Below are 20,123 nucleotides of genomic sequence, written 5' to 3'. Positions count from 1 at the left end.
TGACTACAGGGTATACATAAACCAAACCCACATTTTACCATTAACTGGTAATTACACGGTACTAAATATTTCTCATGTAATAATTATGTAATCATCATGTTATCCCTTGTATATAAATATTATAAAGTTGTTTCTTGACACTGCATCAATCTTCATAATAAGCATGTGTAAGAGCTTTCATTTTTTAAAAGAATTCCTTTTCCTTTTTTTTTTTCATGGTATAAAGATTCCCTATTACTTATAACAACATATAATGACTACTTTGGAGCCATTGTCGTCTGTAGAGAGACTAATATACATTTTTTAAATGACCTAAAATAAATACTTAGTAGCAAGATGTGAACATCAAATTATTTGGTTGTGACACTTGCTTAAGCACCCCCAATTTTTTTATTCTTTTACTAATCATATTAAAATATCTTAAATTTGCAAACTACGCCAAGAAAAAAAATTCATAAAAACAGGTTTCCTTTTCAGATTTTTTTAAATTCACTTCCTTTCCAATTGGATAGAATATAGACAGTCTAGTTACTCGTATTGTATTTTGGAACATTAAAACGTAGTTTCCAGAACCTGGAGATATATAGGAAGATAAAATAAAAATAAATTGAAAGGTGAAAATAAATTCTCACAGTTTTGTTAGTTTCTTTGTTTTAGATCATTGTCTGTACCTTTAAAAATATCATAAGAATCTGGCGTATGGCTTTGATAAGTTTTTTTCTGCAGTGCATTTCCTGATTCAAAATAATACTCAGATGCATTATAGTTATCTCTAAATTGCATTTAAACATGAATTATCTAAGATCCTCTTAGGATCAGCACCAAAAACATACTGTTGAAGGGAATTTGAAAATGATACTTTGTGAATGATCTGAGCAGAAGCATATTTCTACTACCATGTGAAGCTGATATTCTCCCCTTTCCAGCAGGAGAGCTGAATATCAGTATCTTTCAATAGAAGATTTTGAAGCATTTAAGATCTTCATCTTTTCTCCAGAATATTACCTATTGCCACATTTTTGTTCTATCATTTATGAAAAAAACCCCAACACTAAAAAAATGGATTTAAGAGTGCTCTTCCCCCAAGTTTATCTGTGCTCTGATGATGTTCTTTTGTAGAAAACCTGTCCCTTGGAGGCTAACTTTTAACATGAAACATTCCTGTTAATGGTATTTTTTTAAAATACCAGTCTCAACCAACATTTTGCAACATTTCTATGTAAGATGAGAATAAATTAATGACAAAAAGCATATTTTGTCCATCCCACCGAGTTTCCAAACACACTCTGCAATAAAAGGTGTACCACAGATTTTTAAAGAAAAAGTATTTATTAGTGCGGACCCAAGAAAAGTATATTTTTATCTGACCTCTTCCCAGATATGGCTAGTCTTTGTGGCTAAAACAAGTATGAAGAGAAAGAGGAATGTCTGAATTGATATGTGCAGATAGGTTCAACTTCTGGGTAGGTGCCTGCCATAGACATTGCCACCTAAATGGTTGATGTTGATCAGAGTTTTAACTAGACTAAACCTGAGGTCTTGTGATGGCAAGTATCAGATGATTTCAGTAATACAGCTTGCTGTTCTCTACCCCTAATTCTTCCCAGACAGCCAGTGAGCTAATCATCCTGAAGAACACGCTTTGAAAGGGTTATTTCTTAAAAAAAAACAGGTATTGTGGACAGGTGAAAATTATAGTTCATACTTAGGTGGCTCTGGGATAGATGCAGGCCTGATTAGTGCCGGGCCGGCCTCGGCACGGCCGGCAGGAGGCTCTGCCCCAGAGACACAGGGTGCGGAAAGCACACGGGGACTCAGGTAGGGAAGAGGAGGGATGGATGCAGTTGTTACTCAGCAACACATCTGAAGGGAACGTGTATAGACGGCTTTGTCTGTTGCGCTGCCTTTTCAAACTGAGTCGATAATGCCAGTGTCGGTTTCAAGCGAAGCGTGTGCCAGATTACAGATAGCTAGCAATGGCATTTGAGAGCCGTTAATTGTGAAACTTGAGAAGAAAATGTGCACATTCTTTTTCAGAGTGCTATTCGAATGACGGCCTTTTTATCCCAGAACACTGTGGGTTTCACTTTTATTCTCTTCCCACATAAAATGCATGAAGTGCACTGAGTCTTTTTCACTTGGCAGCTTATATATTGCATTCTTTGCAGGGACTGCTTTGGCTTGTTAAAATGCGCCCCATGTATTAAAATGAAATTGTCACTGCTGTGTGGTGCAACATAACATGGTTTGACACTAAGCGCCTGCAGCTACAGAAAACAGACTTTTATTGCATTTATTCTTTCAGAGACAAGAGTCTCTAAAGGCTCGGTGCAGACATTCGCTTAGTTAAATCTGAATGAAGCCAAAGTGAACAATCTATGTTGCTGTCTTTGTGCTTGTAGAAATGGCCGAGCCCACATGATATGCACTGTTACAACCTGGAAGGGACAATTTTTAACGTTTGCGCCTGAAACAAACTGATAAAAGACTTCGGCTTGCTCGGAGAATCGATTAGGCAACCAGGAATCTTGTTAGGGGTTTGGTTTTGGGTTTTTTTGATGGTGATGGGGTTCTTTGAACTCTGGCAAACTTACACCATGGGAGACAAACTGCTGCTCTAAACTCTGTGAGCCACGTGGAATGCATGTTACTCTTTTCCAAAACCATGTGACAGGAAGGGTGTCAGTTAAGTTCATTTTAAAAAGATCTAGCCTGGTGAGAAGTAAGCAATATTTATGTCAGTGGATTTATTTTATGGAGAGTACCTGGGGGTAAGTACTAGTGTATTGAAGGAGCACTGAATTTGGATTTTAAACACAATTTTTCTGAGAAAAACAAAAGCGATATGATTTTTTTTCTCTATTACTAGCTTTCCATTTCTCTCTTTCCTCTTTTCACATGTTGCTATACCGACTCTGTAGCAAGTCAGCTGTTCTCTGTGGTTTACAAGACCTGAAAGAATGGTGAATTCCCTGATGTGGTATAACCGTGGTTTTGGATTTGACTAGTAGCATTGTATTCTTTACAGTTTCTTCACTAATATGTTTAGTTCACTGGTAATGCTTTAATGTCTCAATGCTGAAAGTTATCTTGAGGTCATAGGAGATGAACAGTAAGGCATTTCACCTGCTAGTATTACATGTAAATTACTGTCCATGCAAAATTTGGTTTTATGTTGTAATAGGCATATATGCATTGTCTTTGGTTTTGCTATACAGTCTGTCTTTGCAGGTTATTTTTTTGACATTCTAATACTTAATAATGATTGCTCAATCCTCTGAGTTTTTTCTCCAAATCCTGTATAGTTTTTTTTCATGCCATTTGAAGTTATTTTGGGTGCTCAAGGAATCTAGAAACACGTCCTTTGCCTTTCCAAGCAGCACATGAGAGCATAAAGAGTGTCCTTGTTCAGGGTGATCCCCTGGAGCCAAAAGGGGACTGTTCATTGACACTGCCGTGGCTCACACACAGCTGGGAGCGCAGCTGCACGCTTTGAGGGTGGCAGGTCCTTCTCGCAAGCCACACCGTACCATAATGAGCTCAACCGGTTTCTCTGCAGAAATCAGCAAGAACAGCTTTGAAGATTTCTCTCAGCATCTGTGCTTGTCCTTTTTTTCTCCTTTTGCTTTTTGGTTTTGCTGACTGAGCACTTTCATAACAGTCTAGTAACACGTATTGCCTCTACCCCCTTCCTACTGTCTTTTCCAGAATGGAGTCTACAGAAAAATGTGAAGTAGTAATTCAGCATTTTAATGGCAAATATCTGAAAACCCCACCTGGTCTACCAGGTAAGTCTAGTCAGCATTATGAAATTTAAAATTCACTGAAGAGTTTAGAATGCAGAAATGCAGGAATTTATGTTGATTAATTATTAATTATAATACTGGCCCTACTAAGAGGGCATACAACTGCCCTGATTGAAGACCCATAGTGACTTCTTCCTTGCCCAAGTTTGTATTATACAAGCATTTATGCTTGACAGCAGTAAGTTTAAGTACATATAAAAATCAGGTATTACTGTGTTTTTTCCTTTTAAATGTATATATTGTGTGTGACTTTTTTCCAGTTAGAGCAAAGGCCACATAAGTAAGTGCCAGTGCTTTTCTAACAAACTAGGAATATAACTACATCTGCAACTACATTATAGTTTGCACAACAGCCGGGATTTCGGGTTGTAGTAAATTTCAGGTTGTAGTAAATTTGTATTCCTTACAGTTACTAGTTAGTGTTACTACTTACTATACTAAAAGCAACAGCTCTTAATACTGAGGATATGTCAATATTGAGATTTTATGCCATTTGTACTTGCCATAACTTAATGAAATCCTGCTATTTTCTAATAATACCCATAGAATACATTCATTGGTATGACCATGCTACGTTGAAAGCTGGCAACAACCAGCCAGTATGTTGCTGTTGGAATCTTCATCTGTCATCTGTGTGGCCATCAGCTGTGCAAAGTTTAGTGATCAGTTGCCTGATTCTTAGTGCTTGACAGTACCTCCCCAAGGCCACAGATCTGCAAAGACTTCTCCCTCACATTGTCTGAAGAGCTGTGTTCAGTGAGCAGGAAGTTCTTTCAAGAATTGCGTCCTAAGTTATTCTCTCCCTTTTTTTTTTTTTTAAACTTCCATTAAACTATTTCCTTTTTTGGTTACTTTTGTTGAATTCCTCCTTATTTGTTCCTTGGTTCTTTATGCAGAAGATGTACTAAATACTCAAATGAGAGCAATCTGCACAGCTATTGTGTACAGTAATTGAATGCTGCAATGTACACATAAATTTTAGCCAGATCACCTTCGTGAAAGAGTATAAAACTTTTAGTACAAGCTGCAAGGCTCCATTTTATGGATTTATGTTTCAAAAGTAGTCACTGACAATTTTTCTCAACACCAACTAATGAAGTAAACCACCAACTTTGTGAAGTACAGCAGACTCCGGCTGCGTAGAACAGTAGGCAAAGCAACATAGGCTAGAGACCTTAAACCTTTGGCATGCCTTTCTGTATGCATACATTGAGTCCCAGTAGTAATCTGTTTAATATCATAGCAACACCCAATGGAAAGAGTATGTATAGCAAGGAATCAGTAAGTACAGCTTCATCATTATAACCCTGTGTACTCCATGATCACATTCCTGGTTGCCTCAGAGAGAACACATTCTTTGAACCAGAGATAAAGCAGAATATTCTTGCCGTGCCTGATTGAGACAAAATGACTACACGGTAAAGAATGAAAACTAGCAGTTGAAAATAATTTATTTTTTTTTTTTTTTTAAGAAAAATTTAAATTAGTCAGGAATATACTGTGTATTCAACATGAACAATGTGGGACATCAGTATGGGAATCTTGGTAAGATAGCATGATTACTTACTTTTGTTCCAAGAGATACACTGAAATTGGATTTTAGTGGTTATAACTTTTGCTGTTTTCTCAGTTAAAGGGCATGAATCAGCTCTTAGTTTCCTCAAGAAGGTCTCCATGTGGGAAAATTCTGTTATGTTTCTCTCGTGATTGTTGTGATCAGATGGCATTTAGTTGCAAGGATGAGCTGGGAAGTGACTATTTTAAGAGTTTTCATTTACCTGAGTACCGTTCAGATGCAGATGAAGCATAATGCAGCTTGGGGCAAAGCCACTGAACCAGTAACTGAAGTCACTCAACTATGCACTAGATACCTGTAAGATCCCATTTTGTTCTCTATTTTTTGGATAACAGATTTCGTAGCTCCAAGCACAGATAATTAGACATTATCGTATTGTATTTAATCCACATAAAAGAGAATATTTGTACCTCGTTATTAGAGTAAGGCACTCTTCAAATCCATATTTAAAAGATTTTTTTTATTCATTCCTCCTCTTTTTAAGAAGCCAGAGGACAAACATGATCACTGGAGCAGTCAGGTCCATTCAAGTGATACTGGCCACTCATGTTCATTTACTTTTGGTCCCGTGAAAAAAAAAACACGCAGTCCTAGTTTCTTCTTCTTGATGTAGTTTCCTGTTAGAGCTTCTACTCACTTTGTACATCTGTACTATGAACCTGTGTTTAAGCCTCTTGGCAGAGACAGAAGCATCTTGCTTTATCGCCCTCCTGGCAGTTGCTTGTCTTCCTGCATGGAGAAAGAAAGAAAATCAAGTCTCCTAGTGCACTTGGAAAATCACAATCAGAGTCTGAAAATTATCCAACCAGCATCTCAGTAATTGGCATAGAAAGAAAATAATCTCTAGTTATTGCTGTGACCTCTTTATGGATTTCAGTTTAAAAATGAGGAACTGGAGAACATTAGCGGAAGTATGCAACACTGTGTTATTAACCTCTACTGCTCAAGGCATGATCTTACTGCAAGAGAGAATTAATCAATCCTTTTAGGGTTAAATTAAATTGATTTAGGATTTTCAGCTGGATTTCTTTCAGGCATAGCAGTGAACTGGGAGGGTTTTACATTTTTGTCCAAATCTCCTCTCACCCAAGCTCTGATGTTCTAGTTCACGCTTGCCAGCTAGTAACAGGTTGCATGAGGCCCATCAAGAAAGAAATCAGCCTGGTTGCAGGCCGTTTTGTACTACTCTGGCTCCTGAGGCAGTGGAATTATGGACCAGACAGACCGCTTTGGCAGCTAGCTTCCATCCATGTCGTCTTCCCCGGCTGTGTTCCCTGAGATGTGATCTTGGTGATGCAGTAGGATATGTGTGTGGAAATACCATGTCTGTAGGATGAAATGTTCACGTGTTATGGGGGAGGTTATGCATGGTTACCAAGACATGATGCAAGAAGGACTGGAGTAGGCAGCTTTCACATGGTGCTGAGCAGCCCATCAGAAAGACTGGGCAACATGGCTCTGGCTTTCATAATGAACGTCACATGGACCATGACTTAGTTATATCCTCTCAAAGAGTTATTTCAAGCATTCAGTTTGAATACAGAGCTCTTTCCCGACTAGTGTTTCCTTGGCAAATGAGATTTAAATGTAATTTGATGTATTTTTTGCTGGAATTAAGTTAGGAATTACAGGAGAGTCACTATTGTGTACCTGTATGTTTGAGCGCAGCCAAGAGTCTCACATACAAGCTGGTCCAGGCCGACAATATGGCATGAAAGGGTAAAGCAGTGTTGTGTCTGCAAGGAAGGGAGGACACACAGGGCACTCTGGAGGCTCTGTATTCTGTATGTTCCCAAGGGAAAGCTAAATCATTCCTTTTTTGACTTTCTAATTTCAGCTATTGTCTGTTGTCTCTTAAAAACTGTAGAACTGAGCAGTTGCAGCTCCAGACAACTCTGCTTCAACTCGGTGACAATGTAGAGGTTATTTTCTGGCACATTAAATGTTTTGCTGGTCAGATGTGTAATGCCTAGGTAAATTGAGCAATATTACATCTATATTAGTGAATTATTCTCGCTAAGGGTGCTTCTCTGTCCAACTCCTTGCCTTTGTTCCATTCCAAAGGGAATTGTTCCACTGACCTGCTTGCTCAACTAATAAGCATTTCATGATGTTCAGCCTTAGATATACAGTGCAAGATAATTGGTTGTCCCATACATAATTAGTTAATATCTTTGCATTTCTTCCAGACTGAGAAAGTACAGTTGTCTCCAGAAATCTGAAAACTCTCAGTGCTTGTCAGATTCCATGTGAACTTCATGAATATTCCGAGTATTTTTTCTGTTTGTGTTTGTTTTTGTTTTCCCCTTATTAGCACTGCTTTTCTGAGATAAATAGACCAGGGCCTACTGGGTATATTTTCTTCCTATAGAGAGTGCAGCCCCACATGAAACTAACTGTATGGGCCCTGTATTGCCACTCTGAAAGAGAAGTCAGCAAATGAATGCATGAGACCATAGTGCTGTACCTCTCCATCCAGATGTGAAGAGCACTGTTAACGATGAAGGTAGCTCACATGCAGTCTTTCAGTGCTGTATCTCTTTTTGTTGGCGAATAGAGGACTTCATATGAAATCTTGCTGTCTATCACATGTTGCAATCACTGAATTCAAGTAAAAATTCTTAGCTTTTCTGTCAGTAACAAATTGATTTATCTTTGTATGGGCAAACTTAGGGTACAGTCTTCGCATAGTGATTTTGTTCAGCTCTCAGTATACTTGAATGTCTTGAAAAAACCTAATTTTCTCTTTTTGAAGAAATGCAAAGACTTAACAAGTTCTTACTTTTCTCTCTGGAATTTCACAGGAACATGCTTCAATTACGGTAATTATCCTCTGCTGATCTGTCCATTATGCTCCCTCACAGCATTTTCTAGCCATTATAGTACTTCCTAAATTTTGTTTGCTTTGTAAATACTTTTGGTTGTCAGAGGACATTGAGCTGGTTCCCATCTCAGGGAAAATTTCAAGGAAGTGAGATACATGAATGCTACAATGCGCAGTCAAGAATCTTCCTCTTTCATGTTAGCTCTGTGTGGCTTTTATTGCTAATTTTAATGCCAAGTTACAAATATCTGACAAAAAGAAAGACGAGGGAAGTATTATTCTTGTGTAAATTTTAGAATCCCACAAGTAGCAAGTGATGGTGGCATTTTGGGACTGACTATTACTAGAGCAGAAACTCTTAAATATAAAAAAATTATCTGCAACAATACAGATGTATTTCCAAATACCTCATATCTTGCATTAATCATTATTTCCCATGCATTTTTTCTCTTGCAAATGGCCCAAGCACTGTATTTTATGGACTCATTTAAACAGAATGAATGAATATTTTCTGCCTCTCTCAGTTTAAATATTTCTCTTAGGTCATTTCTTAGATTCTACAGCCACGGAGAGTAAATTCAAATATTTAATCTTCAGAGATTAGACTTAGAACATGGAATAATGCGTTTAGAGGAACATGTTTTCTGGGAGATTGTGGCTATAATGGTTATGAGAAAACAGTATTCTAGTTGAGGGTTAACTGTGCAGTGGATAGCGGTAACATTTTACATTGTTTTTCTTTTTCTCTTAGTGGATGAACGAACCATATCTTGTTTGTCATTAATGTTGCTGTAAATTGTTTTTCTGATTGAATGAACTTAAAATGTTTTGTTTGAAAACTTTTCGGCCCCTTTATCTTAGTTTGGTGCTTTATCTTTTTATCTAATTGTCTCTTCATTTATATGCATAAAACACTGAAAACCTCTTCCAAAACTATATTCTTGGTGAGTTTACCTTGCTTTATCAAGGTAATACATTACTATAAATACCCATGTCTCTCTGTCTAGCTCTCTGTATATATGTATTTGACATTTTAAACAAGACAAAGAGCAGCCAAAGGTAGAAACTAGATACTGGTTTGTAGTTAGCATACAACAAATGTTTTAAGTACAGACAACTTAAACAGAATAAAGGGTATTCTGCTAGGTTTGGTACTGGTAATATTTGGTGGAGCTAGTTTAAAAAGGGGATTATCTTTTACATATTCTTATTCTCAGATATTATCTTTATTCAAAAAAACAAAATTCCCTCTCTTGTATCCTCAGTTCCTTTAATGTAGGTGGTGTTAATGTTATCTGAATCTTTTATATTGTCTACCTTCTAAGAATTCAGTTCTGTAAATATTTTCATTGTTATCTGCTGGCTGCAGCATATAAATCCTTCCCTACTGTATCAGAAAATATGATCCATGTAAAAACCTCTGTGAAAAATCACTGTTTAACAAATTTTCTATTTCTTTATCCCGTTTCCAGTTCCTGTCTGTCATTTTTTATGGAATCACTGTTATCTTTCGCTTTCTGTGCTCCATGAATGCACATGCTCAGCTCATTGCCAGCAGAAATTTCTTTTACATCTCGAACCCTCTAAACATCCTTTTAACTTCTGTCGGTTCCCAGTCTTCATTTCTGGCAGACAGTTAAAATCTTTAATTCCTTCTGTTACTATTGTTCTTGAGTCCTGGTGATGACCATGAGGCCACTGTAACTCCTGCTTTGGACCAGTTCCCAGATCACATAGACTTTGCAGGAGATGATCATAAAGATGGTCCTTCTAGCTAGGAGATTATAGAATGGGTACTGAATTATTAGAAAATACAATACCTTTTGCTTAGGAAACAGTTTGCTGGTTAGGTCTCTGTGGCTTTGTTTTGTGACTCATGCAGGCTTCTGTGGTGTGGCCAGCCTCGTAAGTGCTGCACGTTCTGCTCTCCCATTTAGAGCCATGGCTGTCACACAACACCAACAGAGGCTCCTGGCCTTGCCCTCCCTCTGGTACCCAGGCAAATATTGCTTGTAGTTAATCCAGCCGGTACTGAGTCTTCAGTCATAGATCCCTAATAGGTTATGGCTTCAGCTGAAGTCAAGTGTTTCTTGGGCTGTATCCTTCCTTTCAAAGACAGCCTTTAAAAATCAGACAATATTTGTGTTGCTTCATGGCATTGTTGAGAATTTAAATTTGAAGTGTGTCATTTTGTATCACTCAACAAGACAGGTTTCTCTGTGTTTAGCTCCTTTTTTATTTCTCCAGAATTTTGTTTATGCAACCTTTAGTTGTCCTTGCTGTGCTACGTTTGTATAGATGCTTCTGGTTTCATAGCACATATTTCCATGTCTTTCTGCAAAGATCATTCCAAATTTCCTAGATTTATTTGATTTTGAAGATTGTATATTCTTTAAAGGTAAGGGATACTTTCTAGAAAAAAAAAAGTTCCCCTGTATACTCAAGACTTGATCTCATTTCCATTTAGCTCAAACAAAGACTCCCGTTAACTAGCAGGATACCGAATGAGATGTTTACCCAGTAAACTCCAATAGCTGGTATGCACTTATTTCTTGGAGGAACACGAGTTGAGCTAATTTGTATTTCAGATATTAGCAGGTGTGTATCAGTGCTGAATCACGTAGTTTGGGCTCATCAGGGAATTTGTGTGAGAGAAGACAAAGTGCTGACATTGTCTAAGGCCTGCTTTTCCAGAAATATATAAAGATGTTGATGACGGGGACAGTCTCAAAGATCTGATGTGCTACATATTTATGCCTTGTTTTATTTGAGCATGTACTGGTCTGTAAGTTCTTAGGAAAAGAACCATAACTGTTTGTATTTTAAATAACCATATTGTGAAATACTGACTTTTGTAATCTGGTTGTATAATTAATAAGAAATTCTTTCACAGTTTTTTTTTTATTACTTTGTGACTAGAAGTAATAAAAACCACATAAGATCATTTTGTTTGTGGTATTGCAATAATTCAGGTTGTGATGTATAAAACAGCATTACTGCAATTTGGATTAAGATCTTTCACTTGGTTTATAAGATGGAAGTTAGAAAACAATATGGCATATAAATGAGAACATTCCCTGTTTCTTTCTGTTGCAGTATCACCTGTCATATCTTTCCTAAGATTTCCAGAAGTCTGCAGCATAAATGGAGAATTGCATTCCTTCATTCCTTTTCCATTTGTAATATCTAGTGGTAATGAACTGTGTCACAGTTTATCTAAACTAATTTTAATATATACATTTTTTTCTTTTAACTCAAAGTGTATTTTTACTTTGAAGAGTGACTGTGTAAATCTTCTAATTCAGCAAATTCATTCCCTTTATATAGAATGGTAGATATATTTGGTTATGAATAAAAAAGTCTCTTCTATGTGTTGCTGCTGCATAACCAGCACAGCTGAGAGTGTGTGCACTGAATTCTGTCGTGCCTCATACATCAGCAGGAGAAGTGTCGACAAGTTTCTGGTCCAGGGACAGTGCTGTTCCTTGGATGCACTTGTAAAATCCAAGAGGAGACAGACGAGTTGTGCAGGTGTTATGGCAGGCAAAATTTATGAGCCAGAAAGATTCACAGCTTGAATTTCAGATTGTTTAGGTCTAAAGGGCTGGCAATTTAAAACAAAGCAAAACAAACAAATAAAAACATGCAGATCAAAGCATGAAACAATGAGGAACATTGTAAAGTCATTTGTACATGATTCAGATTTCAGGGAGGAATTCTGGTTTTGCATCAACTGTGGCCAGCAGTGGCATAACTCCTCCTGTTTCTTCCTCTCCTGCATCACTTTATTAGTCCCTTCAGGACACTTTAAATGATAGAGTACATCTGCTTTGCAGGCTGTACTGCTGCAGTATAGTGTTGTCACACCTGAGCCAGCTAGTTTAAAACTAATTTAAAAAGCTAACGAGCAAGGGTATCAATCTAGCTGAGCGCAGACTAACCACTTTGAGCTCATAGTGTGTTATGCTCAATAATATCCAGCAAGTGGTTTACATGATCTTTTTGGTTTTTTTGGTTTGTTTTTTTTTTTTAACCTGAGGGGAATTATTTTCCTTTCAGCCCTTTCATAGAAAAATTCTTCCTTTCCTCTTCCTTCCTCCCTTCCTCCCACTGTTCCACTTCCTTTCACATTAAACATTTTTAAATGCAAAGTATAGAGCAGTTTAAGTCAGAAGTTTCAGTCGGAACCTTTGCCATGTAAATTCCAGTTAACCTGAACACAAAAGTTTTACTGAAGCTTAACAATGTACAAATAGATATTTTTGACGGACTCCTTTGGGCATCCATATTTCAGCCAGAAGTGGAAGCCTCTGGGGTTGGAGTTTTCAGATGTCCCAATAAAATTGGAGCATCGATTTTTCATGCGTTTTGGAATGCTGCTGTAAATCAGTAAGCGTCCAGGTGATGTTTGCCTGGTCTGTGCTGCCTGCAGGGCTCAGTGGGGACATGGCGACTGCTGCCTTCGAGCATGCATGGGCAGCAGACAGCCTCACAGAGGCTCTCAGGTGGCTTTGCACCATCAGGGCTGGTATGGAGCGCTGTCTCCAAGCGCATTTTTACTGGCAGAGCTTGTGAAGAATTAGGTGGCTTCAAAGAGAGGATATGTATTCAAACTTCTGAGTGCTTTTGTGAACACAAGTCAGCCCACAGGTGCTTGTGCGTCCTTAAGCATTTTGGGGGAAATTTGGTGTTGGTGCCTTTAGGAAGGACTGTGTTGCGAGAAAGGGAGGTAGCGAGAGAGGGAATGCATATATTACAAGAAAGGAGTATATGGGGCTTGTCCTCCCTTCCTGGTCTTGCCATTCTGCTACTCCCTTCAAAAGCAAACCTTTCTCTGCCACCAGAGGAGCATTGAGGACTCTTCTTCAGGGTTCCCCCCCTGAGAGTGTGAAGTGGCACGAAGTGTCTGAAGTAGTGTGTGAAGATCTTTCCCTTTGTGATTCATCCAAAATAAGATGAGCAGTATCACAACACCAGTTTCCATATGTTTTGAATACCAAGAGCTTCTTGCGTTATTGAAGTCTCTCTCTCCCCCTTCTCCTCAACTGGTACTGCACAACAGAGAAAAGCAATTCAGCCTAAAAGCAGTGGGAAAGCAGGAGGCTAAGATGTTGTTTGATTTTATTTTTTTTTGCGTCACAACAGCAATGTCATTATGCTGGTCAGCAGTCCTTAGCAGCTGTAAAAGCCCTATTTCTCGGCCATTTCTGTTAGTCTTTCTTATTTGAATGGCAGCATTTGATCACAAGATCATAGAAAGGTCTTTCCCAAGTTCAATCACAGGAACTTGAAAGAGAGACAAAACAGCCTACATTTTAGTAGGACTACCTTAGTGTCTATGGTGTGTCTGTAATTTACCTTCTACAATGTCAGAGGCATCAAGAGAGAGGGGAAAGGTTCTAGATGTCTGATTCTACATTTATCCTTTTTGTTAAAGCTCATTAGAACAGCATTTTATAGGTAGCTTTTCTCCCACCACCCTGCATATAATCCTTAAGTATATAGTATTTCCATAATTGCTGCTGTTCAGCAAAGAAAAAGAAACTGAAAAATGAGAGAGGAGGGGGAAATTTAACTCTTTGATGGCATGGTTATGGTATGAGAAAATACTTTTCAAAGGCCAAGTTTTACAAGACTTACTTCACGTAAGACTTTCCATTTCAAAAAATGCAAATTTTAACCACAAAAAAAAAAAACAAAAAAATGTTCCAATTGTCAATCAAGGGTGTCTCTTGGTTACAGTATTACATTACTGAATACAGTTAGCATTTTCCTCAATTACTGATTACAGTAATGATGTACAGTAATGATGTACTGATGTCCTCTTCAACATCTTTATCAATGATCTGGACGAGGGGATCGAAAGCACCCTCAGCAAATTTGCAGACGACACCAAGCTGGGTGGGAGTGTTGATCTGCTGGAGGGTAGAGAGGCTTTGCAGAGGGATCTAGACAGGCTGGATCGATGGGCTGAGACCAACGGGATGAGGTTCAATAAGGCCAAGTGCCGGGTCCTGCACTTGGGTCACAGCAACCCCAGGCAGCGCTACAGGCTTGGGGAAGAATGGCTGGAGAGCTGCCTGGCAGAAAAGGACCTGGGGGTGTTGGTCGACAGCAGGCTGAACATGAGCCAGCAGTGTGCCCAGGTGGCCAAAAAGGCCAACAGCATCCTGGCCTGTATCAAGAACAGTGTAGTGAGTAGGACCCGAGAGGTGATCGTCCCCCTGTACTCGGCACTGGTGAGACCCCACCTCGAGTACTGCGTCCAGTTTTGGGCCCCCTACCACAGGAAAGACATTGAGGTGCTGGAGCAGGTCCAGAGAAGGGCAACGAAGCTGGTGAGGGGTCTGGAGCACAAGTCTTACGAAGAGAGGCTGAGGGAGCTGGGGCTGTTCAGCCTGGGGAAGAGGAGGCTGAGGGGAGACCTTATTGCTCTCTACAAGTACCTGAAAGGAGGCTGTAGAGAGGCGGGGGTCGGTCTCTTCTCCCAAGTTACAGATGATAGGACAAGAGGCAATGGCCTCAAGTTACGCCAGGGGAAGTTCAGGTTAGATATTAGGAAATATTTCTTTACTGAAAGGGTTGTCAGGCATTGGAATGGGCTGCCCAGGGAGGTGGTTGAGGCACCATCCCTGGAGGTATTCAAGAGAGGAGTTGACATAGTGCTTGGGAATATGGATTAGTGTTGGGTGGTGTGGTGGTGTGTGTGTGGGTTGCGTGTGTGGTGGTTTTGTTTTTGTTTTTTTGTGTTGTGTGTGTTTTGTTTTTTTTTTTTTGTTTTTTTGTTTTTTTTTTTTTCATTGGTTGGACTAGATGATCTTAAAAGGTCCCTTCCAACCTCTGTGATTCTGTGATTCTGTGATTACACTGTGATTTCACGGATTCTGAGCCTTTTTTTCCTATGACTTTTCCCTGTTCCCCTTTCGCCCTTTCCTTCTTCCCCTGTTCTCTCCTCTTCTCCTCTCCTTCCCCTTCTTCTTTCTCCTCCCCCTGCTTCAGTAAATACCATAACTTTGTGATGGAGTGTAAAGTTTTGTAGTTCAGAACTGTCACTATAAAGTTTTGAAGTATGTATTCAAATTAAGAAAATATGACCCAGCAGCCTACTAACTGTATTCTTGTCTGGCATTCTCCCTCCAAGCTGACCCACTGTAACAGCACCATGAGTGAGCACCTGCCCTCCAAAGCACTCTCCTTCAAGAAATTCTCCATCAGCGGAGTTTTGCATTACAGTGTAATGAAAGCCTCAGCATTTTCAAAAGAAGCCTGATAGTGTAGGAGTAAATATATTGTGAAAGTCTGTCTTTCACTGATGCAGGAGTTGATGTCATTGGTTATTTTCATCTCTAATTTATCTCATTTCAGACTAGCCTCAAGGGTGGCTTTAATAGAAATCAAAGAAAAGTGAGCTGGATTCTCTAAAAGCACAGAGTATCTGCATGTGAGCAGCAGCACCAAGAAACTTCCCTTTGCCTTAGGAGACTGTGATTCCAACAAGCGTAGTGTGTGATGGATGCAAGTTTAGCTTGAGCAATTTTTCTTTTCCATATGAGTTATCTGTGTTTCAGCATAGCACATATAATATAAGAAAGAATAATAATTAAAAATCCTAAATGCAATTTTTTTTGTGATTGAGGTGTTGGTAGGCAGTTTTTCATTTATATAAGTGTATGTTTTGCCTGCTTGTAGTTTCAACCAAATACAGTCCTTTTGTGCATCTCGTGACCCAGGTTGCGGGTTTTAACATTGTGTAAATTTTAGCATTTCATCCAAAGTGGGATTTAATTTTAGTGCTAAGAAGGTAAAAGATGTAGATGGGACAGCAGTAGTTCAAGGTGGAAAATACTGAAGATATTAGAGTTTGTCTAAGTTTTCAATTTTAAAACTTTTTTTTTCCCAAGACGTTGCTTGTTTGCTGGCTTTAGAAAAGTAAAAAATGTTCAGCACGCCTAAAAATGTACATAATGAGAGGACTGACTCAGGATTCTTCTGTTCTGATCATTTTGTGTGATCTTTGGTTCCAAAAGGTTTTTCTGTTCTTCAGAGTGGTGATGTGCAGGAGACTTATTTTGTAAGTGGTCTCCATGCTGTTCCTCTGGTATCTGTTCCTAATTTAACATTGTAGCATTTTTTAAAGTATTTTGAGTGAGAGGTACCTCAGTCCCATTAAATTGCATGGATACTTGGGTATTGAAGTCTTTTAGGCTTAATTGCAACGATCGACCATTAATCAACATTAATATAACCAAGTGTATGAAAATTAATAGGTGGAGCCAGACAGTCAGACCTGGGAAATAAGCCTCTTCCTTTATCCAACAAAAGCAACTTGGAAGCTGGGAGCTTCTATTTGTCACAAGAGAAAGATCAAGTCAGGATCAGGAAAAAGATCCACCCTTCCTTTAAGCTGAGAGTTTCAAGAAGATGCTAATTATATTGATTTTGATAGTGGTTTTTGTTCAGCAGATGTTTTTCTCCTAGGAAATACATGAGGACCACCAACATACTTCAAACAGACCCCCGAAAAAGAGCAGTCACCATATAATGGTTTTCAGTCACCACTGGCGGGTCTGAATCAATGGTTAATTTGTTATCTCATTACCATGTCTCATGCATCAGATCCTGTACCTAGCAGTGAACATGAAAACCTTTCCGCCTGATTGCTGCACATCTCCTAATAACAAATACAAACTTAGTTCTATTTATTTTCATGTTTTTAACCTTCTGCAGGGGAAGAGCAATACAGGCAGAGACTAGCGGTAACTGCTGTGCAAAATTGCCATTGCAATTTAGCACTTTTTCCAGGAACAGAAGGAATCCCAAGCAGTCCAGTCTCAATCTGAAACCTGTAATAGAGCCCTAAGGAGGCATCATGTAAGGCTTTAGCCAGCACGAGTGAATTTAATAAAATTAAATGTGGCTGTCAGAACTTACAAACACTAGTTAAGAAATCAGAATAATTCAGTTTTCTAACACAGCTGATGGATTCCAGCTTCGGGTCTATTGATGTTTTACGTACACTATGTAAGGGGGATGTGGCAGGAAAGATCAGTCAGCGGAAGAGATGATAGCAGATTAGTTAGACTGTCAATCCTTACACCAGACCCATGAGCAGACAGATCTTTGTTAGGGACCACAATTGAAACTCCCCAGTGCATGCCTTCTGTGAGAGAGCTGCAGGTGTTAGAAATACCATAGATTTGCTTTTTGTTTTAATCCTCATTTTGTTACTTGTTTAGTATTTCTTAACATGCTACTTTCTTGGTAAGAACAAGCTTAACCTGCACAAGCAACTACTTGAAGAACAGCTGACTGCATCTCACTTCCTTGCTGCTGAGCACCTTAGAGAGAGTACCTTGATTAATAAAATGGTTGTCCATCACTCTCTCCTGTTCCCAGCAGGCTTAGTGCAGCGTGTCTTCCCTGCAGCTAGTGTTGCCTTGCTGTCACCATCTCTTTTATGCCAGCATTTCAAAAATTTCCTCCATGGGTTTTGAGCAGCCTCAGCTGCACTGAACTTCTTGTAAACACAGTCCTGCATCTACATGTCCTGTGCCTGCAGCACAGGATCAGACACCGTCTGGATCTTGTCACTTACCCGCTCCTGAAGGAAGGGTTTTGCCAGCTGATGACACAGCACAGATTCCTTCACTCTCGGCAGGCAGACGGAGTGCCAGTGGCTTGGACCTAGAGCCTATCCATTGCTATCCTTTTCTCAATGCAGAGTCAGAATTGCTTAATGTTTTACGCTGTGACGGATTAGACAGGAGAAACCTTCTGTTGTCTGTTAACCTGTTTTGATAACAAGTTTGTATCATTGGAGCTAAATCTGTATGACAGATACTCGTCTTGCTTTGTCTGTTTTGCTTGGGCTTTTTGAGCTCTGATGCATGTGAAAGATGTTGACTTGAATATGCCTTGCATTGTTGATTTTTGTAGATGAAGATACAGTTTAACAGTCTGGGAAAATCTGAGTTGTGGTCCCACCTGTCATGGCAGAACTGTTGGCACGCCCATTTTTCATCAAAGCTGATTCTCATAGGATTGTGTGTGTAAATATATATATATATATGTATGTTTTAGGGGTTTTTTTCCCCCTGAAATGTCATTGATGACCTTGACTGAGAAAGGCTTCTTAGCATATACTTAAATAACCCTTAGTCGAATTTTAAGAACATGCTTGATTTTTGTCCTGAACAGCAGTGGTCTCCCAAGTCTGAACCTTCTATTTCAAAAGTAAAAGAGCGGCTGGGTGAGAGAGCAGAGTCTGCCGAGGTTTTGAAGGATGGTTTTGAATCTTTTTCTTAAAGACAAATGAAAGTTAATCATTTTGGATAGATCAAAATCAATTTATCTGAATTTTTTGAACAAGCTAAGAAAATCTCTGAATCACCAAATCTATAAAGGCATATTGACATCCAGTTACATTAAAGAACTGTTCTTTTTATACTTTGAATGCTTTGGACATTTTTGTTTGTTCAATGTGCCTATCTATTTCTGTTCCATTCAATTTCCCTACTATTTAAGCATCTCACAAATGAATTAACTCCCAGAGTAATATACCAAGTAATCTTTGACCATTCTTTATGGCACGGAAGGTGAGCCCAAGGAAGGGAAGATTTGCTTGAGATCATGTAGGAAGTTTGGAGAGCTAAGAATAATAAAAATAATTCATGCATAGCTTTTCCATACACTAGTGGATCTAAAGAAATCTGGTTTTTAATACTACATCTTAATTCAAGGTCATTAGCTCTTCTCAAAGTCAGATTGTGTTTATTTTGATGGTTTTGATGGATTTTATATTGGTTTTAGAGATTACAAATCTGCTTTCCTGTGTAAACCTTTTTAAGGAAATAAGTTTCCTGATATTTTACCATTGTGTGCCGATTTTTGAGAAAAAATTGCTGCCTACATCTTCCATCTGGATACTGCTTTTAATTTGTTGGCATGGGATTTTGTGTTGAAATACCTGTCTCTTGGAATTAGATCTCATCTGAGCTGGATGGGGAATTGAGCCATGAATGTTAGCATTCACATGCATCAGTTTGTTTTTATGGGCTTCTGCAATTGAGCTTAGCTCTTACAAAAGGACTCGTGTTCCTTTCAAAGAGGATATCCTTTTGCTCTTGTGGCTCTTTAAAGGTCTGTCCCTCATATCTGCCAAAACAAAAATAACAATTCCTTAGGTATTTCCTGTTTTCTCTTGTTAAGAACTCTAAAACATCTATCAACTTAAAATGGTTCCTCCTCTTCCGTGCTAGCTTTTAAAAGTTGTGTCAGTCTTAAAACAGCCAGTTCTCAGCACATTCCCTTGCGTTTGACATCCTGATAGATTTTTCTTTTGCTGTTTTGTTTTCAATTTAATTCTTTTTTCTGTGTGTTGAAATTTTTTCCCTTCTTGTTGCCTGTTTGGAAATCTCAAAGCTCTATTCCAGACAAAAAGACAGTCTTCAAGATGCTGAGTCTCCTCCTTTGCCAAAATTAGAAACATGCTTAAGGCTTTTGTTAGATCCTGGTTTTAATTTCCTGGTTAAAAGACTTCCCCTCCGTTTTCTTTCTAATGCCTTTTTTTTCCCCCTCCCTATTTGCCTTAAAATTTGCTGCTTATTTCCATGCACAGTGAGATGACAGTTCTGAGAATGTCTTTGGGCTTACAAGCTCACAGGAAGAGGATGTTGGGGAACAGGCACTTAACGGCATCATCTCTGCTTTCCCATGGCTGTTACAGCTTGGTTGAGAGAGCAGATTCTAATCTACTCTATTTATACTCTTTGTTATGATTATTGGATTTTTCATTGTATGAAAATAAAAAGGGGCAAGTTTGGAGTCTCTACACACTAGATTGTAACTAGTGTGATTTTAACAGCCCACAGAAAACATTTTTCCTCCTGAGACTCTGATTGTCAAGAGTCCAATACTC

At 38.8% G+C, this 20,123-nt stretch overlaps 1 protein-coding gene across 7 annotated transcripts in view; it reads left to right on the top strand.

The window, feature by feature from the left end:
• Positions 1-20,123, top strand: part of RBMS3 (RNA binding motif single stranded interacting protein 3) — a 723,251-nt gene that overhangs the window by 569,495 nt on the left and 133,633 nt on the right. For all 7 annotated transcript variants that reach the window (XM_074151184.1, XM_074151185.1, XM_074151186.1 and 4 more), the window contains one exon: positions 3,709-3,788. In XM_074151184.1, the coding sequence (XP_074007285.1) occupies positions 3,709-3,788 (80 nt within the window). The remainder of the gene's footprint in view (positions 1-3,708; positions 3,789-20,123) is intronic.

Source organism: Numenius arquata, chromosome 7, assembly GCF_964106895.1.
Source record: "Numenius arquata chromosome 7, bNumArq3.hap1.1, whole genome shotgun sequence".
Taxonomy (NCBI): domain Eukaryota; kingdom Metazoa; phylum Chordata; class Aves; order Charadriiformes; family Scolopacidae; genus Numenius; species Numenius arquata.
Note: the sequence above shows the minus strand (reverse complement) of the source record. Positions and strands in the feature narration are given on the sequence as shown.